Here is a 27,444-nt window from a genome sequence, read left to right as displayed (position 1 = left end):
CTGAATTATAAATGTGGTATGTCGTCTTGTTACCCAATCAATTGGCCAGTAACACGAGACAGTTATTAGACTGTGCCGTGCGAGGATAACTTCCTCCTCCTAATGTGATGGAATTAATTCATACAACCTGATAACAAGGCTATTACAATGCGAACAATGGTTTGAAAGTGGCTTGTGTGGAACAGCCAGGCACCATTGAACATTTCAGATCAAAGGTCTATTGAACAGAAAGAACAAATAGAATCAATTTCTTGAACTGTGTCTGCATTTCCAAACTTGCAACATTATACCACAGAATGTGACTTAATGAAGTACAGATGAGAAGACCAGAGAAAAGCTAGTTCTAATGCAACAATGAAAATTAATGTAGTACTTTGGATTTTTTCTCTGTGAAAACAAACTAGTTATTAAAGACAGCTTTGTATGCCTAAAAATCTGGACTTTGAAGCCAGTCAGGGCTTAGATAACTCACCTAGTTACAGATAACAAGGAGTGCAGAGGTGTGTTTGCCACATCTCAGCAAGGCTGCAAAGTTGCATGTTACAGAATTTATCTATTTTTAAACAGCCGAGTACTTAATGAGGTAAAGTGTTCATCTAACTGACATAGGTAACAAAGGATGCACAGAGCGTTTTACACCAGTCTGAGATTAAAAGTTAAACAGGAACCATGATAAAAATGTATAGTGACTAAGTTGAAAAAAAATGACTTTTCTGGAAAGGTTATTTATATTAAAGGTTCTTTCTCAATAACAATAGGAGCTGTTAGAATTTCAGAAAAAAGTACAAAATATATTTATTCACTGAAAAAATTCAAACTCCTACAATGAGCCAGACTTTTTCTTAGGTTTCTTGGAAATACCAGTAACTAAACGAGCAATAAATAAAGAGGAAATTATTAGCTGGATAAAATTTTATAGAAATAAAATATGGAAATGAAATGTTTGGCAATGGAAAGCATTTAAAATAAATTAAAAAGTAATTTTAAAAATAACTAAGATGAGAAGAAATAATTTATAAAACTAAAATATTATCAACCTACATTTTGAAATACTCATTTTTTAAAAAAAATGTCATATAATTTACTGCTTAAGGATACGCATCTATTACACATAATATATCTCATCTATTTAGTAAGTGGCTCCTTTGTATATTTTTTAGTAAGAATCAGAATTATGGCAAAACTTGTTACTAGTTATTATCAAATACTACCAAATGCCATCATCAAATTATTCAGAGGTATGTATTATATTCTATTTAGAATTTGTTGCCTTATTTTCATCTATTTTATCATTTATTTTACTAAACAAAAGTATCCCAACCTAATTACTTTCATTTCTGGAAGTCAGTAACTTAAAGACAAAACCATCAGACCAATATTTTAAGTGGAAACATTTTAAAATAACACTGACTCTACAAAGAGAAATAGAGTAATTGTGTAGACAAAGCAGTATAAATGATTTCTTTAAACATCTTTACATTGAAAAATTCATTATAACTCACAAGAACAATGAAATGATACCCAACTCAAAATTAAGGCAAAGTCCTTGAACACCCGAAATAAAAACAAATGGCATCTTTCCATTGTCACACTTCAAAATCACAATGCCCAAAACAAATAAATTCCATTTGATACGGCTAAATTAAAATTTTTTTTAAAAAAAGCAGCCTATTAGAAGCATTATATTGATCAGGTAGCTAAATATATATTCATTTAATATTTTTCCACTGAAACACTCATGACAATACAGGAGAGAACAAGTCTTAGTATCATTGGAAATTAAGGATACCAATCAGTGATCTCTCAGTAATTGCGAATAATTATTTCTAAATACTTTATGGTTCATCTGGGTTGAGATTAGCAGTGAATGAGTGGCTGTATCTTTCTTTCACAAGTTTATTTATTTATGTTGAGGGAGAGAAAGAGTGCATGCTCACATGAGCCGGAAAGAGGTGGAGAGAGAGAGGGAGAGTGAGTATCCCAAGTAGGCTCCATGCTGCCAGTGCAGAGCCCAACGTGGGGCTCAGTCTCATGAACCATGAGATCATGACCTGAGCTGAAATCAAAAGTCAGAGGCTCAACAGACTGAGCCACCCATGGTGCCCCACATGGCTGCATCTTTTAAGCAGAATAATACAGAAAGGAAAAGGGTAGATGTTAAGAAAAACCTTGCCAATTCTTCTTCCCTAATACAGTTTGACACGCAATGTGCATCACAAGGTCTTGTGCCTACTGCAAGGGAGCTGTTTTCCTGGGGCCACGAGAACTTTTCACATCTGTCTCCCACCCCATCTCCTCCTCCTGTCACCATCAGTTTCTAGGGAGACAATAGCTCTCGCAACAATAGATCTAGCAAAAGAAAGAGGAGAGATTTTATGTGATGAGTAAAATCAACAATGACTGCAGAGTAAAAGAACCCACAAAATGGTTTATTCTTCTAGAGAATTATAGATTCGTGCCCACATTCAGGAAAAAGAAGAACCAAAAACTATTTTTGAAATTCTCACAAGTAATTCCATCTCCTTATGATTAGCTAGAACATAGATGAAGATAACCAACATTGATTTTCCCTCCATGCAAAGGTGGGAGAGAGCGAGTTTCTCAGCACTCAAGTGGAACTGAAAGTGTAAAAATATTTTAACAATAAGATATAAAACCCTGGGTCCTATAAAGAGAGTCTGCAAACTGGAGGAAGGGAAAAATTCTTAAAAAATACAGAGAAAACTATCTGTGGGAAAAATCATTATAGAAACTATAACCCACAGAATGTTCCTGTGTTACCTTCTCAGTAAGACAAAAGTTGAAACTTATACAGCCAGAAATGGAACGTAAATATTTTAAAGACTGCTTGTATAGAGTGAGACATTCAGATGGCTGCCTGCAATAAGAAAACAAGGCAAGGAGACTCTAAGCATGATACCAGAATGAAAATCTTTATTAGAGGCACAAAAGAGCAGAACTGGCATGCAAAAATAAATTGTATCAATGATATATCGACGAGATGACATCAATGAGAAGAACTGCAATTTTTTAATACAGAGGAATGAGATAAAGGGGGAAGTTTGAGATAAAAATGACACATATGAAAAAGAGAGAAGGGGGCAATTTCACAGAAAGGCAGTTGTACTGAAGATGAAAAACACAACTTGATGTGAGCACCAGTCACACAAAATTACAAAAAATGACCTTTTTGAACTCATACTTATGAAGGGGCATGAAAGTATTTTGAATGTTGACTAGCAAAGTTGTGGAAAAACAAATAATATTCGTAAAAATTTCTAGAATAAAGATATAAACAGGGAGGTAAAACAGGTTACTTAGAGAGAATAAATTCAGATTGTTTTCATACTGTACTAATACCCTAAAGACAATAGAGCAATATTAGGATAATTTTGAAAAAGAAAAGTTAACCGAGAGATTTTAATCTTCCAGTAACTGTAATACATTATGTAGTTATAATAATGAAAATAGTAATATTGGGTGCAATGCCAAAGAAATTGAATTGATATCTGAAAGACACTTATTAATAAAATAAATTAATACATGACTAAAGGTAAGCATCACAAAACCATAAATAATTTTACATTAGTCACCAAAGGGCATTATTGCATGTTTCACTACTCGGGTCACTTCACTCTACACACAAAGATAAATTATGACTGACTTAAATAGTACCAATGGATCAAGTAGCTAAATGTTTACAAATATTGAAATCCTTTGAAAAATAGGCAATACAGGATGAAAAGTAAATGATCTCAGGGTAGGTAAAGATTTTACTTTAAAGTGTAAATGTAAAGAAAACCATATCCAAAGAGAAACAGAAATGTCCACACAAGGTTGAAAACTTCCAAGTAGTAACATCTTGATCCAACTGAAAATCAAATAGTGTTTGTAGTTGGTAAAGAATATGTAACAAAGATTAATATTTCCTTACAGAAGTGCTCACGAATTATTATTAAAATGTGTATGCCTTGTTATGAATAAAATTTTTTAATTGTCACCATTTGCATGTGATGGGACTTTTGTATGAATTTTGTGTGAATTTTGTATGAATATAACAGGCAGATCTGTAGGACGGTTAGCCCGTGCTCCATACATACTCCCAACCACTATGTCATTCACCGAGAATTATTTTCGTTTTGATTTTCTCAATGTGATCAATGAAGTAGTACTAATGATAAACATTTTCTAAATTTCTTGATGAAAAAACAATCTTTAAACCAAAGTTATAATTTACAGGAAATGACTTGGAACACTTACTTCAACTGGAAGGGTATACTGAACCAAATCAGAGTTTTTGATCCCTGGGTTATTTCATTATTTACCTTCATAGGAAAATGGTCACACTCTGAGTGAATGGGAATTCATACTTCACCTTATAGTAAGGAAGGGGCAGATATTAATTCAAAGCTCAAGAAGCTCAACCATCAGCAGTGAAGGAACTCTCACAAATTGGAACAAACTCACAGTGACAGTGAAATTCAAGAACTGGATTAGCAAGTGGATTGTAAGGATCATGACTTGCAGTGAGACTCACTTCTCTTATGTGTGATAACAATGACAGCTTTGATGGTAAAGGTTCAACTTCCTGTGCTAAATACCACCTAAATCCCAAAGATCCCTAAACCTATATCTTTCTCTCTCCTGTCTGGTTTTCAGAGATTTTTATTCTCTCTTTAGAGACATATTCATGGATAAGTTTGAGAAGTAGTACTTTAATGTGTTTATAATGTCTGTAAAAAAGAATAATATGTTTATTAACTCTACGGGATGTTATACATCTACTAAGTCCTGATCCTTTCAAAGTAGTCATGATTCATTCATGCTTTTCTTTTTGACATACAAGAAGATATCTAAACAAGAAAGCTCATTTTTTTTCCTTAAGAGTCTAAGATGTTCTAAACACTTTTTAACAACTCTTTGAAATATATTTACTTTGGAAAGACATCACACAGCAGGGCCATCCCTTTTCACTGCACTGGAGAAATTTTCTCTCAACTGATATCAGAGGTGGTTCTAATTTAGCCTTTAAATGCCAATTTTTTCTATTTCACTCTTTTTATTTTAAATGTTTATTTTACTTTTTGAAAGAGAGAGAAAGAGAGAGAGTGCAGGGGAGGGGCAGAGAGAGACAGAGAGACAGAGAATCGTAAGCAGGCTCCACGCTGTCAGCATAGAGCTTCATGTAAGGTTAGAACTCACAAAGAGGGAGATCATGACCTCAGCCAAAACCAAGACTCTGACACTGAACCCACTGAGCCACACAGGCAACCCTCTACTTCACTTTTAATTCAAATATTTCTTCTCTTCTTGGTATCTTCTACACTGCTTGATGATAACATATCTACATTTTACCTAACCATCTTGGTAGTCAAATGTACATTCATGTGGATTTAACAACCATCCCACTCATCGAAAAATATTAAAACCAAGTGTTCCATTCTATTGCTAATATAAAGGTCACTTAATTAATCACATTTCAAATCTAGATTGTGATATATATATGCATATATACATATATATGTGTGAGTATACACACACATATATATACACACACATATATACAAGTATATATCAGCACTACAAGTTTTACTGACTTGTATTACATTTGTTTTAAAGAAAAAAATACTGCTTTGTACAAGATGCAAAGACTATTTTACTTTTTCTGTTCCAATTCACAGCCGTATACACAACGATTTGCCATTCTTTTCTAACATAGGACTCATTTTGTGTGTTTGGTTTTTTTTTTTACATTCTTGGGAATTCCAATCAGTTTAATTGTTTGACAGAATTTTCCTGCCTTTCCTCTGAAGGTGTAAATTTTTCAAGTGCCAGCAACATATACTAGAATATTTCCCAGGAGTGGCAGCTAATTGCAACTTGGTTTACTGGGACTTTTGTTTGAGGGGCTTTGTGCTTGTTTGCTTTATACCAATATGCTTTACATGAGAAAAATAGGACTTAAAACTGATGCTTTCAAAGAAAAAAAAAACTACACCCTGTAAAATTACTTTGCCAGGATGGCTACATACATAGAGTTGAATTGCAATCATTTTTCACTGACATTAGTTGGTACTTTTGCTAAAATTAAAGTAGTTTTTACTTGTTGTAACAAATCTAGAGTATTAAAAATGAGGTTTATGCTTCATTCTAAAAATATAGATGGCTTTTTTCCTATGTGTTCTTTCTGCTATTGAACAATTTATATTAACAGCCCTCATTTCTTCTTCCATCCGATCCAATATTATCTCTGTAGTATATACCCCAAAAGGATATCTTTCATAAAACTTGGTAGAAAAACAATCAGATTTTCCTATGCCAAGTACGTGTATCCCAGAAAATAACTGTTATTTCAACAAAAGCACTCTACAGTATATTCTCACAGCAGAGTGTTTCCTGACAGTGCACGGTATCAGGCACAATATCTTTATATTGTGCGTACTTTATATCTTAAGACATGGTATATAAATTTCTATGACTAGAACACACACTTATTTGATGATGTAAGACATATTCACTTACCATTGTAGAAAGGAATAAACCTATTCATAGTTCAGTTACTGAATGCAAATATTGTCTAACTCTCACTTCATTTTTGTCATCCTCAGAAAGCATTTCACCCTGAACTTTGACTTATAGTTCTCATAACTCGGGCATTGGTTTGGGATTACATAATTATTGACGGAAAATTTCAAAGTTCTCAACACTTTTGAACTAATTAAAAGTAGATATGAATTGGTATGCAGTTTGACAAATGTTATGGAGTCACTTGAACTCTAGTTTCACACTCAACAGTGGTTATTAGAAGAGCTGAATGGTTCTTTTACATGAGTCACTATGTTACCACCAATGACAAGTACACAATAAATTATGACACATGTGCTTTTATCTCTAGAATGGCTTGATGGAATTTTACTCTGTTTATATAACAACAACCAGCTTTGATTTAGATTGAGCAGGTTTTCTCAGGTGACTTGACTATCTAGCTGTGCAGAGATTGTGGTAGGATCTATTACTAGTTTCCTTGTATGCCCAGGCATCTCCCTGCAGCAGCCCTGTGCATGAGAAGGTTCTACATCTGTGCTGTATTGACTCTCTGACTCCCTTAGTCCCACGAAGTGAAGACAGACATGATATATGCATGGGGGGAGATTTAAAGGCTAGCATGTAGACTGTCCTATCTATTTCAGAGAGAGGCTCTACTATCAACATGGAACTCAGAGTGAAGACAGCGTAGGGCTGAACAACAGAAGCTTGTGCCTAAACAGTGACTTACCCCATCTTGGCTGATAGAGGAAACATCAGTTAAATTATGTCAATCAAAACCCTGATGACATTTGGTTCTTGTATTATTTTGTTGAAATTCTCATTACATTATTATATCTCATTTATTTGTTTGGAAATATGAATGAATGCTGAGCAAACTTTATGAAAAAAAATTAAGTATAAGGATTTTGTCCATACCATAGAAACCCTATGTAAAACAATGTAAATGGTCCCCTAATGTTTCTCTGCTTCTGTTTCAGATTGGATTCGTTGAAGCAGACAATTATTACTGTCTCAGAAATATTTCCCTTTTAATAAATAAATTTAACAAATTCATACACTAAGTGAACAAAATAAGTAATAAACATGAATTAGGAATCATAGATGTATATCATCTCCAAACCACGTCCTTTGTCAAAGCAATCAGATTCTTTACAAAGGCAACCATAACTACTTTTAGTTTGCCCTGTTTTGTGTTTCAGAAAAGTTAGTAGAATTCTCCATTAGCAAGTAAGTACGCTACATAATCCAAGTATTACTTCCTTTCTTAGATCTTGCATTTGAAAAATACCTCAGTACTTTCTCCAATCAAAGACATTTTCTTGATTTGATTTGTATTACACAGGAAAAAAAATAATTTTGTTTGGCTTTAGAAGATAAAGTAACATGTCTTATCAAAATGGCATTTTATATGGGGTGGGAAAATGGATTTAAAATAAACTGTGAAAAAAAAAAAACAAAAGAAAAGAAAACAAACTGTGAAACAAGGGCCATAATAGGAATAAATGGGAAATAGTTTAGTGTTATTCAATTTCTTAAACATAAATTAGACATTTTTGAAAACTGACTTTTTCCCTAAGATTCTGGAGTTCTACTCAATACTGTGAAAAAAATAATAACTGAACGCACAACTTCTAAAATAACTATGAGAAAAGTACCATTTAAAACCTAGGCTTTGATGTAACTGAATAATTTTATCTCCTGTTTTTCATCAGTTTCTGTTCCTGAAGTTAACTTAACACAGATTTAGAAATAATAAACTCTGTTGAAATTTTAAATTTTAACTTAATTAAATAATTCAAGTAAAATTTTAATCCCAGACAGAATAGTCATAGTATCATGCGGCTTTAATAGGAGTATACACTATGCTTATCTTTGGGTTTCATTATGTTAGAGAAAAAGCTCCAGAAATAAATCAATGAATTAAACTCTCTTATTAACATATTTTAGGAAGAAAAAAGCTAAAAATTATACTGATGGAAGCAGGTATGAGAATTGCACATTTACCTTGTGCAAATAAATATCTTCTGAAAGTTCTCAGAAATAATAACAGCACTTTCTATGTGGACATTTTTCAAGATTAAAGAAATTAGTAGGAAATTTGATTCTGAAATCCAAAGCAATGTGGTCTTCATGTTTTTCTTAACTAATGGTTTTTAACATGGAGGGCCATTTTCAACTTTTATGAACAAATAAAAAAATATCATTTGCAGCGAAAATAGACAAGTCTAGTTTTCTTAGGTCATTTGTGAACTTTCCCTCAGCAGCACAGAAATCAAATTTCTTTTCTTTCTTGCAGAAAGTCTTGAAGTGCCAAAACTTTTTGGCTATATTTAGATGTCCCAACTGTAGCTCTCTCTGCTCTTATGTCTTACAGCTCAATTTTTGGGTTAGAACCTCTATAGTTTCTGATCTAACAATGACCTGTGACAGCCCTGGGTCCTGGTGGTCCAGGCTATGTTAAAAAATAGCATAGGCATACAAACTCTCTGATTTTTAAGAAGCCAAGAAAGATACTATCTTAAAGACCCTGAACATGCTGTTCCATGAGCATTTGCTGTCATTTTTTCCCTTGTAACTTTTCAAGCCAAATTATGTTGCCTCCACCTAATGTTGCAAAAACTTTGGGTGGAAGCCCAAAGTGATTCTAAGACTCTGGTATGGTTCTGTGTAACCTGGCATCTTTCCTGGAAGTTAACTTTGTTAGGCATCCATTTCTATAAACAAACTGTGTAATAGAAAAGGCACATGACCAGATGAAATGCCACTACCTACATTTGCTCTACAGCCCTGCAAGGAGCCATTGGTTGGTAATTGGTTATTAGAAACTGACACCATGAACTGTGGTTCCATAACCTTTTAAAAGGCCTTGTATACAGGTTGAAATTTACTTTCAAATACATCATCATTTTTCATAAAAATCAAGCTATTGAATTCTATTTGTAGATATATTTCTTATAACAATTAGCTGTTGCTCTGTAACAAACTAATCCAAAATTTAGTGGCTTAAAACAAGTATTTCTTTGCTTATCATCAGGAATCTGGGTTGCACTTGGATATTCCTGTATAGTAATACAGCCCACAGGTCCTGGATCCACATTCACAGGTAAGTCAGTACTGGGCAGCAGGCATATTTCTGGATACCTTTCATATAGCAGGGTGGTTATCCATAACTTATCAGTGCCTTCAGCCAGTCCAGGCAATGATGCGAGCTCTTTGACTCAGGTCCTTATGACAGAAAATCCAATGAGGGATTAGAGTAAAATGTTGCTGTGGAGTTTATGACAGAGTCAAATATGAGCCTCACAGCAAAGACTCCTTGGTTCTGAAGCCTTTACCTCCTGTAGTAAACAAATCATCACCACTGAGAAGTAGTTCCTGGCCTACTATTGGGTCAGAATACAGACTGAGCACCTTATCACAGTCCATCAGGTGACTATGATGAGCTGGGTATTGCCAAATCCACAGAAATGTACTTTGGGGCAACAAACCCATGGATGGACATGCTGTATATTCCAAATTCAGTCCAAGCAGGTCCAGAGTGCCTAAGCAAGTTACATAAACACATGGCTGAAACTCCCATGTTATCTACCACGATTTCACCAGGGCCTCTCCTGAAGCTTGCATCTCTGGCCTCATGGTTCTTGAAAGCCAGCTGATGAAAGATTAAAAACTGAGTCTGATTCATGGATGGCTCCACTTAATATGCTAATGAACACCATAAAATGGATTGTAGAACGGCAGATAAATCCTCAGGAAGAGATAGAAGAAATAAACTTTGGTTGTAGAGAGTAGAGTAGCCTGAGGTAAGGATGTAGACTGATTCCTAGAAAGAGAAAGTAGAGAATGGTTTTGCTGGTCAGTTAGAGGCCTAGACGGAGATAGCCTAGAAGACTGAAGACAACAAAGTCTGGTAGATGTCATCAAACTCATGGGAGTGAGCAAAGAGCATGCAAATGTTTGTGTTTCATCATAACATTTTAATGTTTACCAGAGAGTAAGGCAGTGTACCAGATTATTTAATCAAAGTTCTCTCACCTCTGTCTTTAGCCACTCAGAACTTGCAAAGTAGGCTGATAAATGGAGTGGCCTTGGTGGCAGGATGGAGACTATGCATGCACCCAACAGAATGCCTCCCTCTCACCAAGACTGATATAACTCCCAGCTGCTGCTGGTTGCTCAGTCTTCTTGCACCAGAGGCAGGCACTGAGCCCTTCAAGGAGACCAGCCAGGTGCCTATAGTCTGACGATAACAGACACTTTCCATCCTTAGGGGAACAGTGATTCATTCTCACTGGAATTGATATTGGCCTCTGTCTGCCCTCATCCAATAGTTTTAAGAAATCCCAATTTTGCAGCAGTTATACCTGTTGATACCTGAAGATCTTTCACAACATTGTCTCAACCAAGGAAGTGAAGGAAGTACAAGGTGGAACATGATCCTGGGATCCAATGTTCTTAGTAAATAACACATTGATAGAAATAGTCAACCTAATAGCATAATGGAATGACTCCAATTACAATAGTAGCTTGGAGAAAAGACCCTGTTTGATTGGGGTGCTATATTCCAAGTGCAGTATGTATGTGAATCAATATCTGAAACATGTTAGTGTCCCCCAAACTAGAATATATGGATCCAAGGATCCAGAGATAGAAGGAGGAATTGCTTCTCTTGATAACCGACTTGTAATATCTATGCTTCTAAGTTTTTCAACTTTGCTGGATTAAAAATTCTTGTTCTTGGGATGGGAAATAGATTTGCTTCTAATAGGGATTAGAAATGGTATCACCGAATTTAAAGCTATGGCCACTGCTTGGTAACTATGGATACTAAAGATGTTGGCCAGCAGGTGAATAAATAGCTACTACATTCAAGGATAATTTGCTCTAATTAAAATGAGGTCAGGTAGCTTCTGAACAATGGGGTCAGGAGAAATGATTCAGGAACTCAGGAGATTCACTGATTTGTCTCTAGGTGTTTCCATGCCTCATGGGAGCAGTGAACTTTCAAATTCAGTGAACAGAGCCTGGCAATGTCAAAAAATTAAGGATTCAAGTCTGTCAGGTATGAAGGTCTTATTTACCACATGAGGCAAACACAACAGACAAGTTAAAGGCCTGACTGATAGAAAAGTCTAGAATGAGTGGCAGAGAAGGTGGATGATGAATATTAAATATGGTCTCAGACACTGGTACAGTGGAAGAATGTAACTTAATCCACTAAAACTTTTGTTAGCACCTTTCTTGTGATGGAGCCCAACCACCATCTTGAAGACTCAACAATGGATTAGATTTAATGTGCGGTACAAGTCATTCTGAGTATTGCAAGGAGGATTGTATGAGATACTTCTTGGGTCCTGCCTTATATTCTTTTGCCGTTACTGTGACTCCAGCCACAGCTCGTGTAAACAGTTCTGTGGGGCCCAAATCCCTATGTACTGACTGCATCTTTTCTGAAGCATCACTACTTCTCTTGCACTGGGAGCCTTCTGGGAACACCCATACATGCGCAGCCTAAAAGTCAAGAAGACTTAGAGACAGTATACTATCCTAGCTGCAGTCATAACCAAAGAGGTGAGAAGCTGATGGACAGATGCTTTGTCCTGTCAATCCTTGGGTAGAAAATACTGACAAGCATCCTAGCCACTCAGTGATCAACTCAGTAATGGTACTGTATTGTCTTTTCTTCCTTCTTCGTTTCACTCTTACTAGACTAAATTCTTACTTTCTGGGATTACTCTCTAAATAGACTAATTGCACAATTCCTAGTTTCAAACTTTGCTTTGATGGGGGAACCCAGTCTGCCCTGATGGCATATATGGCAAAACCTTTTGCCTAAGGAGACTTCAAAACTAGCTTCCTCTGAAAGGAAAAGATCATTCCTCCACTGAGACAGAGCTGTCACTGTCATAAAATTTAGCATAAACAAATACACCATCAAATGCCCAGCTATAAAATATAACATTTAGCAATTACGTACTAAAGGATTTAAGGTAACATCATTCATTACAGTATATGAATGATCCTCCTAACTAAAGGCAAATTTAGTGTTAAGTACCTGTAAAAGGTGCCAGAAAGCAAAAGTTATTGAAACAAACATTAGCAATTTATGAGTACAACTGGCGACATCCTGACCAAAGCTACTATCTCTAGTGTGGGGCCATCAGAAACCACCGTAGGGTTGTATCCATGTCCATTAGGAGAATAAATTATTTGAAATTTTACACTGATGGGGCACCTGGGTGGCTCAATCAGTTGGGCATCTGACTTTGGCTCAGGTCATGATCTCACAGTTTGTGAGTTCCAGCCCCGTGTCAGACTCTGTGCTGAGGGCTCAGAGCCTGGAGCCTGCTTCAGATTCTGCGTCTCCCCCTCTCTCTACCCCTCCCATGCTCATGCTCTAGCTCCTCTCTCTCTCTCTCTCTCTCAAAAATAAATAAACATTAACAAAAATTAAAATTGAAATTTTTTACTGATAGATGAAAGAGACAGAGACACAATCATTATTGATTTTAGTTTCTTTGTAAGGTGTTATTGTTGTTGTTGTTGTCTTTTTTACATCCCTTTTCTGAATAGAGACAGAGTAAGGGTGAGGAATTGAGCAATCTTCCCAGGAAAGACGAGCAATGTTCTTCCGTGAGTCAAACGAAATGTTGTGAGGAAGGAAACATTTGAAGTGGCAAAAGAAGCTAGTAACAAGGGTAATACCAAGTATGCATTCACAGTGAAAATCTTAACTGAGAAAAAATAAAACTCACAGTCTAATGTTAAAAATAGGCATTTACAAGTTTTCTTGCACGGGATAATATTCATTCATTATTATAATTCTCTCTAAATTTAGTGCAATGGCTCTTTGTTATCTGACTTTTATTAAATTATAAAGGGCTTAATGATACAGGCAAATATCCACTAGAAACTGAATATTAACTATTAAATACCATCCCTGAGTTTTAATCCCAGGATTAAACTTCAACTTTCCTCTTGGGGCAATTTTAACTCATTATCTCCTACACCCTTCAAAGCCTTGTGATCTGTATGAATATCCACATAAGGGATAAGGATTTTCACTATGTATAAGGAGACATTCTACAGTTATTAGAAACGTAAAATATACACCAAAATTGCAAAAATAAAATTCTTGCTTCTGATTAACAATGTGTTCATGCACTGATGCTTGAGAATCATCACAATTTCTTAAATTACATTTTAACTATTTTATTTTAAATAAAATATATACATTAGCTGAATAATATTTTTCATTCAATTTATAAATCCATGAATAAAGCTGAATTCATAAGAATCTTGTCATTAACAATTAAGCAGACTTCTTTAGTATAACAAATGAATGACTAGGAAGAAAGCTTGAGATTTATGAAGTCCTATACATTTTTCTCTTTTTAACATTATAAATTATGTTATTTCCAAAATCAAGCTCAGTGAATGGTATCAAAAAAAAAAAAAATCATGCTGGGATCCTGATAAGGAATTTATAGTTTCTCAGGTGTATTCTTACCTAAGAAATGCAATGTATGTTTAGATTCAATAAATCTTCCTAATATTGGACTACATATTTATTTGCTAACAGAAATGAGTGTATATAAAATTAATCAGTCAATAATGGCGAAGAGTAAATTCCTTAGATAAACTATATACTAATATACTTTCCTGTTCAGAACAAAAGATATACAAGTGTGTTGTTACCAACCCCTGAATCCTTCATTCTCTGACAAGACAGAGAAGAAGGACTGCCATCAGATGAATGACATTTATGGCCGGGATTTTGTGTTTATATTTTACCCCATAAAGAAAGCCCTCCTTTGAATGCCTTGCCAAAGCACCCAGCCAAAATCAAGCCAGCAAAGTCAGTGCTGAAACGCCAGCTAGCCACCAGATGGCAGCAATGCTTTTATGAATAATGCAGCATTATGCGCAGTCCATCTAAGATTTCCTATGTTAATAATAGAACAATCCTTACTTTAGTGAAAGGATAGATTTGTTCATAATGAAGCCAGCCATTTTTTTTTCATGTCACTGGTTATATTTTCTGGGGTCTATTTGCTTTCTAGTATTTGCGCCCCCCCCCCAAATATTTATTTTCTTACACATGAAACATTAAAGTGCTGTTGAATTTCATTTAGATATTGTGGTAGAAAATGCCTGTGGCTTGAAACAAATATTTTCCTTCCTGATGGACAAATAACATCTGTGGTTGTAAATGTTCCAGTGTAGCTGTCAAAAGAGAAGGTTTCACATAATTTCCTGCCACCCTCACTGGTACCTCCTACACATCAAAGGAGTGTGTTCATAACCTCACTTTCTACGAATTGATTTCAAATCTACCACAGTTCTCAAATATCAGAAGCTGTCTTCTACTTGATCATGGGTGTTTGAATTTTGCAAAATGAAGCATTGCTTAAATTCAAGTTAAAAAAGGAAACACAGAAACTATCGAGGTCCAGGGCAACCCCCCACATCAGCATTTCCTTCCCTTTGGCAGCAGTGGCAACAATTTGTTAATTTTGCCACTTAAGTTTTGGATTTGCACATGTTCACCAAGGAAGTCAAACTGGTAGAATTTCCCCAGTGCTGGAAATAAAATGTTAGGCCAATGGGTGGGACTCAAGCCAAGAATCTAATAGCGCTCTTTTAAAACAGAAATAATCTAACCCCTCGATGTGAATGTTCCTTTCTTGGTCATTATCTGATCTGTTATCTGTAAACAGTTCAAACAGCTCCCTTCCTGATTTCTCCCCAACACCAGGCATTTTATTTCATTCTTTCACTTAGGTCATCTCTCAACATCCTGTTTTGTTAAGATAAAATTTAGAGCAGCCTCCTCTCTCCTTCAAATACCAAGAATCTTTCACTCTTCTGCAGTGCTTTATATTTTTGCTTTTGAATATTTATTTTCCACCAAATTTTTAGTAACACATTTAACTCATATATTGAGAGATTCTATGCATAGATTCTGCAAGTGGCCTCTCCAATTCTGTATGAGTGCTGGCATTTTCCTTTCATCTTAAACTTAGTTTTTGGGGGACTTTCCCCCCTCGTGTTCATTTCAAACCTTTGTTTATGGATGCTTGCTTTGTTATTTTCTTACACTCCCTTTAACATTGTTCTGAGATTTGAGAGGTTTGCTTCCCAGGGCCCAGATTTTTCTTCTGCTCGGTGGCTATGGCATATAAACACTGTGAATATATACATTTTTCCTCTTGCCTTCAGATCCAGCCTCATTACCTTATGTTTCTAAAAACTGAATGGCATTGGCTATTTATCTGCCAGTGATCCTATGCTATCCAAAAGCACTCAATTTTATTTTACCCTGTGTCATCCTTATGGACAAGCTGTAAAATGTGATACCATTTACTGGCCCCATCTATTATGTACCAGCTTTAGGGATTAAATCGTTCCTTTTTCTGGAAGAAGGCTGTTTGCTATTAAAAAAAAAATCATACTCAGCATGAAATAAACATGGCTGCTTCTTTTAAAAATATAAAATAAGAGTTTTGAAACATATATGAAAAGGAGAGCCAGTGGTTGGAATGCTATCTTGCCAGTATGCATGTAATATCTTCTGGACCTTACAAGATGAAAGTCACAAATGGAAAAACCACAACACTTGGTCATTCTGCTTCGATCTCATGAAATTCCTGGCTGTGCCTGCTTTTGCTGAGGTGTGTATGTATGGCTTCAAGTCCCGGGTTCAGTCCTATGCAGCTCAGCTAGCCTCACTCTGGTTCTGTGAATGTAGGGAACTGCACTGGCAGCCTATGCATTGCATAGTGACCATCATACTGATCCTATCAAAACATCAAGGAACAGAGTATGTTCCATGAAAGGAGGGAATTTACATCATGTCACTAAATGAAGAACAGCATGTTTAAGTGAACTTGGTGTTCAGTTAAAATCCAGAATTTGTTCCAAATGTACAGTTCTGATCTTTGAGCACACAGAGCCAGCTCCAGAAGTGAAGTGAGCTAACCAGTGATCTAAGCTCATTAGGTCCCATGCATCCATTCTTCCACTAAAATGTCAGAAGCATAAGAAACCAAGTTGACATTTTCCTTTTTTTATTTAAATTTTTATTTATTTTACTTTGGAATCTCAAAATCTTGGTTCCCTTGGCTAATTTGGTACTAACATCTATTGATACGGATGTTGTCGATCTTTACTGTCATCCTGTTGCATTCTGCTCTGACAGTAGTTCAAAAAGAAATGACTACAAGATCACATTATGCCCTTTAGAAGAGAGTGGAATAGGGGCGCCTGGGTAGCTCAGCTGGTTAAGTGTCCGAATTTGGCTCAGGTCATGATCACAGGGTTTGTGGGTTCATGCCCTGCATCGGGTTCTGTGCTGACAGCTCAGAGCCTGGAGCCTGTTTCAGATTCTGTGTCTCCCTCTCTCTCTGCCCCTCCCCCACTCGTGCTCTGTCTCTCTCTGTCTCAAAAATAAATAAAACAAAAAAATTTTTTTAAAAAGAAGTGAGTGGAATAAAGAAGCTGTGCAAGCAAGTACATACCCCCATAGACCAGGAAGCTTCATGGAGTCATCAGACAACATATACTTGCTAATGTTTCCTCTAATAATAGATTCAATTTATCAGTATCTTAATTCTATACTTGAGACTTTATTTTAGGAGGTTTTAGTCCTCAAAAATTGAACCTTCAAAAGGACAGTGGTCCCCAAGTCACAAAGCCTGAACAAAGAGGCATGTACTTTATGAAGGATGTATTCTTCAACCCATTTCTGTTTCTCCTTTTATTAGTCAGGCTCACAAAATATTCTTAAGTCTCACCTTAGATTCTTACAGTCAATTTTATATCCTGCCCCAAGGCTCTTTCCTTTGCCATAAATCTCATACACCCCTGACATTAATATTCCTAAATCAAAGCCTCAATTATAAAATTATATCACTCCATTCATCAAAATACTTCTGTGCAATCCCACTGGCAAAAATGAAGGCAAAATCACTAAAATAATCACATGTCTTTCCCTTCAATAAGAAAATAAGTATCGTCCTAATATCTCAATAGGGGAATAAAGGGAGTTACCATTGCCTCTCTTTCATTTTTGGGCACACTTACTGCACTGGACCCCAAGTTCCCTTCTGCAAGTTGCTGTCAATGGCTTGGTAGAACTTTCCAATGCACAATGCTCTTCTTAAAGTATTTATTGGGATAAGACATTAATTAATTAACTAATGTTGATTAGATATTACATTAATTATACTATTTATAAGAATAGGATATTCAAAATGATTTCCATAAGGTTTGAGGACACATATCCTTAGCTACAAAATAAATAAAAAGATTTTCACCCAGAGGATTAAATATTAGTCTTCTGGTTAAGTTCACAAGGCAGTACAGAGAGTAGAAGAGGAACTCAGATCCTGAATTGTATTTTACAGATATTGGTCTCTCCTATCCAGATTCTTCCAAAATCCACATATGGAATTTCCCTCAAAGCTTTGTGAGATGACTTGGTTAATAGATGAATAATAATACCAAGTTGTATTTATATTAAAATCGGTCTTTTGGAATTCCTTTCAAATACAGATTGCCTCATTTTTTTTTTTTTTTTACTGTTTATTTTTGAGAAAGACAGAGACAGAGAGAAACCACAGGGGAGGGGCAGGGAGGGAGGAAAACACAGAATCTGAAGCAGGTTCCAGGCTCTGAGTTGTCAGTGCAGAGCCCAGTGTGGGGCTTGAACCCACACAGCATATGATCATGACCTGAACTGAAGTCAGATGCTTAACTGACTGCGCCACCCATGTACCCTACAGACTGCCTCATTTTAATATCAACACAAATGGGAGGCAGGTGAGGAAAGGGCTGTTCTCTCTTATTGCCTTGGTGTGGAAAACTGTAAATTGGAGAATGAGCCTGCCCTGGGTTTTACATAGTTACAACTGACATAGCCGAAACTGGAACACACATCCCCAGACTCTCATGCTCTCTCAGCTGCACCTTCTGAATGATGGATGAATATCTAATAGGTAGATAAAATGATTGGGGACAAGCTAGAAAGCAAAGAAACAACTGTATTAGACGCTAATGCTGCTCTTACTCTGGTTTATTTTTAATGCCATCCCTTTTAAGATACTGTGAGTAATTCTCTAAAGTGAAACCAGCTTTACTTGAAATCTAATGCATATATGAATGTAGAAGAATCATCCTTTTGCATTTAGTCTAACTATAAGCATTGAAAAATGAAAGAGAAAATTGGTAAGAGCTCAGATTTATTTTAAACCACCACTTTTAACAGAAGGAAATGGATAAAAGCAAAATACCAGTAGTTTTCCTTTTGGCTTAAAATGACATTTTCCAAGATATTATTAAATTATCTTTACATTAATAAAGTTAAGTAGTACTTAAACATTTTAAGCTAAGACATATTCAGATCAGGAAGAGCAATCAAATTATGTTTAAATGTAAAGCATATCCATGGAAAATATTACATGAATATGTTTAATGTACATCGTAGCCAGAAGACCCCAACCAAAGTCAGAAAAGTAATACAAGTAATGATAAATTTATTCTGAGATTTACTCTACTTTTTAGGGACAGAATCTGTTCCCCTGAGATATATTTACATATTAAAAAAAGAATCTCAAATCCAAGAAATTCAGCCCTGATTTTTGTTGAGGTTATAAATTGGTTGGGGGCGGGGGGAGAAAGCAGACTTTCATCTTGTTGAGTCACTGAATTTTTTTTCTGCCTTTCAAGCAGGCAATCGATGTAGTTCTAATCAGCCATAACTCATTAATAGAATTATCTCATTTAAAGTACGTAATCTATCAATGAGTCTGCTGCATGTTCATGAGTAACAATTTTCTTTTAAGTTTTATTTTAAAAGAAATTCAGAAAACTAAGGCCTAGTCAATGCCTGGCTGTGAAAAACAGTAAAAGTTTAGAGGATAAATGATTTCATTATTTTGAATAAATAATCATCTACTGTCATGTATGTCATAATGAAAAGGACCAAGAAAACGAATAGTATGTTTCTTATTCTTTGCCCCTGTTTACAAAAGAGAATAGAGTCTACACTCTGGAAATCATCGTGGAGTACAGAGCCTATATTGTGGACACTGTTTCTTAAAAATTTTTGACAGGAAATTCTTTTTCTATTAACTAAAAGGATGTGAATCTAGCTTTAGCAATAACCACTGAAACAGTGGAAAGGAGTCCAGTCCTCTGGTTTAATAAATATAAAGCAGTATGTCATATAGTCTCTTTCTTTGTATTTTCTTTGAGGAGACAAACCTAATTTATGTGATAAGAGTAAAGAATATGTATATGCTAAACTAAACAGCTTGGAATTAGTTACAGTGCTTGGGACCATCATATATTTAATAAGGAGGTAGCTCCTTGGAGGTGGTCAAAGTCTTAGAGATAGCACATCTACCTATTTGATATCCGTGCCATGAACTCCTTCCCTTGACTTTCAAAAATATTTAAATCAGAGACAGCCTTATGGTCAAAGGAAGGAAAGAAGCCTAAGTGAAAAATTTTCTTCACTTTGGATTTTGAAACAAGAAGATATTAATGGTTTAAAAAATTACTTATTGTTTTAAGGTACCTTGCAGCTATTTACTTGTTGAACTTTCCATTAAAAATCTTTGTACATGCAGCTATACCCGTGAGGAGCGAGAAGAAGGTGACAGAGCACTGTGTACGTTAGGGAAGCTTCCTGACAATACTGCCATCCCTTAACATGGTTTTATTTAGTTATTACAACTATCTCTCTGTAAATGACATTTAGGATTATTTAAGATTATGTTGTAATCCTTTTAATCCTTAGTGCTTTAAATTTCAGGCTAAACACCAAAGAGCAAACTAGCACTTAGCAGGAATGTTTAAAACATGTGATTTGAACATAAATCTTTTTATTCACTCTTTCCCTGATGAAGACCTAGTGCTGCTCTTAAGTTAACTAAGAAAACTTGTACCACAGTTCATTACAAATCACTCAGTTGCTAAATGTTTCCTCAGCTGTACCAAGCTTGTGATGGTGCTTGACAATTATGTTAAATGCAGAATTAAACAAAAGTTAGCAGCCATGAACATTTAGTGACATAACTTAGAATTTGTATGACCTTTTATAAGTACAACATGACTTTGTGTCTTTGTGTGTACATGGATGGAAATGCTCATTCTATTTCTAAGGCTGAGCTAGTAGACATGGGTATATACAAAGACACACATACATGATATCACATTTATACATCTAAAACATATGATGACTTGTCTATATGTACTTTATTATAGAAGTCGCTAATGACTTTTTTAATACGTAATTATTACTAAGAAGTACTAATTAGGCCAAAGACTAGTCTATTATAAAATAGGCAGATGTTCTTGAACTCAGTGAGCATATTTCAGATTTACTGAGAGTTCTTGAACACCAAACCTTAGTACTCAATCTTGTCACTGTTATGTCACCATGTACCAATCAGAGAAGACTGAATCTAGTTTAATAACACTTTGGTTATGAAGGAAATTTGGCTTTTAATACAAAAAGAAAATGAACAACTTAAATGTCCAAATGGCATATACAAGCGAAGAAGACAAATGAAATCCTTCTTCTTTTCTTTCCTTTTTTTTTTTTTTTTGGCATCACAGATGTGTGCTTCTGAGTCTTTCAGGCACATAATATTTTATTTGTTTTCCTATTCACGTTAAGTTCAACTTCTCTACAGACGGTGTAATTATGTGGCATATAATTGCTAATCCATCAACTTTTTAAAGACAGATTTCAAATTTCAAATTATTTCTAATTTTGCTCTTCTTTGATTTTTCTTGAACCAAAAATCTCAATAGTCATTTGCTATCTGTAATCTATAATTCATACACTGAGATTGAACACCAAGCCTAATTCAAACTTGGAATTCTAAAGCTATTTCTGATGTAGCACATCAGCCGAAGCTCTGATGGCTTTTTTTTAGACAGGAAGAAACACTTCATTATTCTGTAGGTAATGAAACCCTGCACACACACACTCAAACACCCAACAATGCCTTAATACTATGTTTTTGAGATATAATCATGTTTATTCTGATCATTTGAGAGTTAGAGCAGCTAATGTACCTAATCAAATATTGATGCAAGTCATCTAGATTTAGCTCTTTGGCAAATCCTTCCCAATGCTTTTTCGTTAACAGAACTATAAAACCTATTTATTATATTGTCCCTCTCAAAGGGTTTACCCTCATAGTCTGTATCTATGGATATGTACTAGTAAACTTTCCTTAGCTCGTGTTTGGGTGATGAAAAGATATCCACATGACAAGAAAATCACATGATTCATCCCAAAAAGAACGAAGCAAGTAATGAAACTAGAATCTTTGTTTAGCTTTGTTATTCACAGCATCTTTATAATCACCTCTTTCTCGTTTCTCTAAACTACAAGGATACAAGACAAAAAGAGGTAAGCTGGATATAAGAGCTCTGGGATCCCATAAACTGCTCAGATATTTTACAAACAAAAGTAGCTGGCAAGATTTTCACCTCCAAAAAGCTACTAAAAGTGAGAATAGTTTTTTTTTTAATATCTTTGGAACTGCCTACATTCAGAAATATGAAAAACAAGGGAAAATTATATTAGCAGGCAGTCATTCAGGAAAGGCTGATATCACGTCTTTAATACACATTATCATATACACCATCAATACAGTGGTTTAAATATGTATCTGTGTATACTATGTTCAAAGCTGTGTAAAATTATGTATAAGTATTTTTCTTCTATATTGGAAGTCCTGTATACATCGTATACACTTGACTATCCTCTTTTGTGATCTAACTTAACTTTTCATAAGATTAACAGAAGGAACTGAAAAAGGCTACCTTAGACCAACTCCAAGAGTTTTTATTGTCCAAGAATGATGTCAATGTTAAATTTTAATGTCTTTATCTTATGACATGGGGACTAAGATGCTGAACTCATAATATATAATAAAACTACACCACTTAACTCACCCAACCTAGTTCAGAACTACTCATACTAATCACTTAGGTTATCATAGAAGCTAGTAATATAACCTCTAATTTTTTTTTTCGCATGATAACAAAATGAGTAAGACCTTTGAGAAACAGACTATCTCACTGATTTACAATTCCTCACTTCAAAACAAAATTTATTTCTCTTCCTTGATTCTGTAAATTCACACTTTAATCACTTTTGGCTTTAGTCTTTTGACTTTTAGGCAAGTATGTTTAGTTTTCCTTATTTTTTTCTTCTTTCTTTCAGTAAAAAGAAATAATCTCTAGCTATGAAAAATGAATGCCGGAATAGACTAAAAGAAGTATAAAAAATAACATATCCTAGAAATGCTAACATGGGGTCAGTTAATTTGGCAGGCCCAGATTAGCATCTGGGAAATGCACAATCAGAGACCAGTTTCCCTCTCTCTTGAGAATTCAGATAGGAGATGTCGCCTATCTACACTTGAGTAAGACCCAATATATTAACTTCAGTGATACATTTAAAAATAGAATCGACCTTTCTTCAGGAGCCAAAATGGCCTTAGAAGACATTTAATGTAATAATTATAATAATCTAGCTTCTTGGTTACTAAATGGTATAAATTGTAAATACACCTAGAAAATTATTGGTTACTTTGGAAATATAAAAGTAAGTTAAATCTCATATAAATGTAGAAAGAGATCAACCTCCATAATTTAAAGTTATTAATTGCCAAAGGGATCTTAGTAACATCATATATGAAATATTAAGTTTTCTAATTTCCTTTCTTTCAAGAATCTCAGCTGGTTCTTTTCATTCAAGGGAACATGATTGAAATTATTAATCATAGTTATTTTTTCCAAAAAATTTAAATTATGCAATACAAAAATACCCAATATCTATAGTTGTTCAGCTCTTTCCATCCCCCTAAGCTACACTGGTACATGTAATTTATGACTCGGAGCAGGAATGGAAATGAAAGCAAAAAGTTTATCATAATTAGTGAATGTTATTGTGTGTATGCCTGAAAGTTCTACAATATATCTATTTAAGTCAAACACTCTAGGTTTGAACCCCAAACAGCTATCAAATACCACGCAACAGTCAATGACTTTGGGTGTAGAATTAATCAACGCACACTACGCATTTTCTGTTTAGAGAGCAACCAGTAACCAGTGAAAAGCAACACAACAAACTAAAATTCAAGAAGGAAGAGAAATCAGGTTTTCATAATGATCTTCAAACAACTAGTTTATGCACATTAAAGCGTCACAAGGAAATGTCATGTCGAGAGGTCAGATTTAGAAGGAATAAGAATACATTTAATAAATGTAACATTCTTACCTGAAAAACATTCTTTCTGCTTGATTTTTCCTTGGCCCATTCAATATGTGCTCCACACAAATCCACACTTTCTGGTTTGTGCCCAGTTTTCTATAAACAAAGTTGAAATAAGAATAAAAAACATATCATTGGTGATGCATGTCAGGAAAAATAAAAGTTTATTGAGTTATCAGCTATACATATTTATAATATAAAGCCTTTCTTTTTATTTTTTCAGTTTCAAAGAGACATCTACACACTCATGATCATTGTAACGTTATTTGCAATAGCCAAGACACGGCAACAAACTAAGAGTCTGTTGAAGAATCAATGTATGAAGACAATGACATGTAGATGCAGATATAGATACAGATATAAATATAGATTCACAATGGAAAAAGTATTCAGCCATCAAAAGGAAGGAAATATTGCTGTATGTGACAACATGGGTGAACCTTAAGGGTGTTATGCAAAGTGAAGTAAGTCATACAAAAGAAGACAGACACACTACATGATCTCACTTATCTGTAGAATCTAAAAAAGTCAAACTCCTAGAAACAGAGAAGGGTTACCAGGGGCTGGGGAAATGGGGAAATGGTTGGTTAAAGGTAAAAGCTTTTCATTATAAGCTGAAAAAGTTCTCAGGATCAATGGCACAGTATGGTAAGTATATTTAACATCGTAATGTATAATTGACAGTTGTTAACAGAGTAGATTTTAAATATTCTCACCACACACAAACACACGCACACACACAGCTACGTGACATAATAGATCTGTAAACTAACCTCAACGTGGCAATCATTTCACAATATATGCATATATCAAGCCATCACCCAGCACACATTAAACTTACACAATGTTGTCATTTAAAGCTCCATAAAGGTGAAAAAAACCCAAATTAATAAATATTTATTAGGTCCCAACTGTGTGCCTTTTACAGGCTCATTCTCACTTTTAAGATGATACATATTAGTATATGTATATTTGTATTAATGCATTTAATTTAGACAAAATAGATTATAGCATATGCTTCCTTTTGCATAATACAATGTGGATGTTACCTAAAAGTTTCGGTAATTCATAACAATCAATTAACAGGTTTATCATTTGTATTTGCCTCTTCATATTTTAATTTGAATTAAAGGTATCATATTTATGTAACTTTAAATTTGCAGAATTCAATATATTAAACAAAACCTTACTTGTTTGGGAAACCTCTTTATTATTTTTAAAGAAAGTAATGCCACATTTCAAAGACTCCAACTATTTTCAGATGTTCTGAGCTACTCTGGTTTTCTCTATAAATTCAGTACCTTTCTCAAACAATTTTCCATACAATAGTTTAAGATTTTAGTATAGAAGGCTTATAATATTTTAGACAATATTTCAACAGTATGAACTTTACTTTAAAACATGAAATTATGGAAGAATGGCAAAAATGCTACAAGAAATTTGTTCACAATTGTTGCCTCATAGCCAGTATGTCCAATTCTATCAGTTTAATAGAAATAAACTATTTTTCAGAAAAGCTAGAAATGGGCGGGGAGGGGTTTCACAGTATATTGTGAGATTTTTTTTTTTTTAATTTTTGGCAACTCTATTAAACTTTTGAAGGGGAAACACTGTACAAGCCAAGCAAAATTTTCAGGATAAATTTAGCTGACAGGACAGCAATTGATAGAATATCTTTTCTCTGTTATTTGGTAGTAATCTCATGAGAAGCCAACCCAGATGTGGGTGCCTCTTACAGATGCTTCAGCCAGTGAAAGATTTTTACAGGTTCACCCATACTCTGCCACCCAGGTGATCACTACCGTGGCATGATAACAAAGTTCATTGTCGAGGGATTTGTGACGTAGAAAAAATGAAAACAACCTGCTCCTTCTACAGTTAATTAGATTATGGGATATCTGGAATCAACAGAAATAATCATTAAGAGTATGCAACAAAAGAGATTATCTTCCCCATATAATTCAGTCATGGGAAAAATAGGGAATTATTTTAAGGAAAAATCGCTTTTTAGGTGCCAAGCACTTTTCTGTTTTACAACTATTGATTCACTTAATTCTTATAACAGCTGTATGAGGTAGGTACCGTTATTATCACCATGTTACAGGTAATAATATGCTAGAATATTTAGCGTACTTTCCCAAGGTGACACAGGTAGAGGAGGAAGAGCTGGATTAAATGAGGACAGTGTCACTCCAGTGTCTACTCCTAGCCACTATGTAGTCCTTGGAAACTGAATATACATTGTGATCACATTCATGTTAAAACATGTAACTTTTTGGGAAAAGACATGACTTTCTTATTAGATTCTAGTGTGGACATATTGATCTTGTTTCTGTCCTTCTCTGTTAAGCTTGATCTTCCCATTGGGCCTTTACACCACCTGTTTACCTGGAATACCTCCCAATCTTCACATGGCTGACTCCTTACCCATCAGGTCCCAGACAAATGTCACCTTGTCAGAGGTCTTCTCTGTCTTACATAAAGGAAAGCTGTGTTCTAACTTATTCTCTATCTCACTACTTGTTTTAATTTTCAACACAGCCTTCTTCTTAACTGAAATTAACATTTATATTTTTATATGCTGTCTGTTTTTCTTCCACTAAAATTAAGCTCCCTGAGCTGGGGCCTGGTTTGCCTTTTCCTCCACTATTTTTCCCAATGTATGGAACAGTGCCTGGCACAGAATTGTTGTTCAATGAATATTTGCTGAATTCATAAATGAAGGGAAAATACCAGAATGCAACTAGCTTTTGTGCTTTGGAAGGAAGTTTTGGGCATCCAAAAATTCCCCATGTTATAACAATTAAGATTTATATTTGGTATAATGGTTAAGTCTTTGCTTTGATCTGGGAAAGCGAAAACAGCTTAATGGACTCATGCGGATTGAACCTAGTATTTCACAGAATCCTACAATAGACAATACCTGCATGCCTATCATATGTCAGTGTGGTAGCCACTGTGTCAGACCCTGGGACTCCAGAGATAAAGAAGATACTGAATTCTCCTTTAAGAATCCCATACTAGCTTTAGACTCTATATAATTTTCTGTAGACTTTCTCTCTATGGGGAAAAAGCAATCTAAGCTTTCCCGGAGTTCTCACCAGTCAACTCTGCCACCTCTCCCTGTCCTCATCAGCATCATACACTCAATCCCATGGCTGTGACATTGGCTTGGGTTTATCTCAATCCAAACTCTCCCCATCATTCAGTCACCTCCCAGGATCCTGACCTTCACCTTGCCCTTACCCACCCCATCTCTTGCATTCTTCACAAGCCCACTGCTTTAACTCCTCTCCATTCCAGCAGTCTTCATTCTGCTTTCCATCTAACAAACCCCATGTTCTGAGTTTTCATTACTTCCACCCTGTTATGTTTGTTTTCGACATGACTGGAATCGGCAGAGATTTTATGCATCTTTCCAGGTCCTTCCTGGTTTTGCTTCCTCTCACAAACACACCTATGTCTCCAACTCAGCAGTCACTTCAGTGCCCAACCCATCATCTCTTGCTGTCTTGCTCTCCCTCATGCAATGATGCACTCCCACACTCCACTCTCTCATCCACTTTTCCTCCTTCTTCATATCCTCTAATTCT

At 35.2% G+C, this 27,444-nt stretch overlaps 1 protein-coding gene across 2 annotated transcripts in view; it reads right to left on the bottom strand.

Moving 5' to 3' along the window:
• The window catches only part of ARHGAP15 (Rho GTPase activating protein 15), a 629,407-nt gene that overhangs the window by 481,812 nt on the left and 120,151 nt on the right, over window positions 1–27,444 (bottom strand). For both annotated transcript variants that reach the window (XM_039250736.1, XM_039250737.1), the window contains exon 6: window positions 23,858–23,947. In XM_039250736.1, the coding sequence (XP_039106667.1) occupies window positions 23,858–23,947 (90 nt within the window). The remainder of the gene's footprint in view (window positions 1–23,857; window positions 23,948–27,444) is intronic.

The sequence above is a fragment of the Hyaena hyaena genome, unplaced genomic scaffold, assembly GCF_003009895.1.
Source record: "Hyaena hyaena isolate Hyena2069 unplaced genomic scaffold, ASM300989v1 scaffold_381, whole genome shotgun sequence".
In the NCBI taxonomy this organism is placed as follows: Eukaryota; Metazoa; Chordata; class Mammalia; order Carnivora; family Hyaenidae; genus Hyaena; species Hyaena hyaena.
The sequence above is the reverse complement of the archived record's forward strand: the minus strand, read 5'-3'. Positions and strand labels throughout refer to the sequence as shown.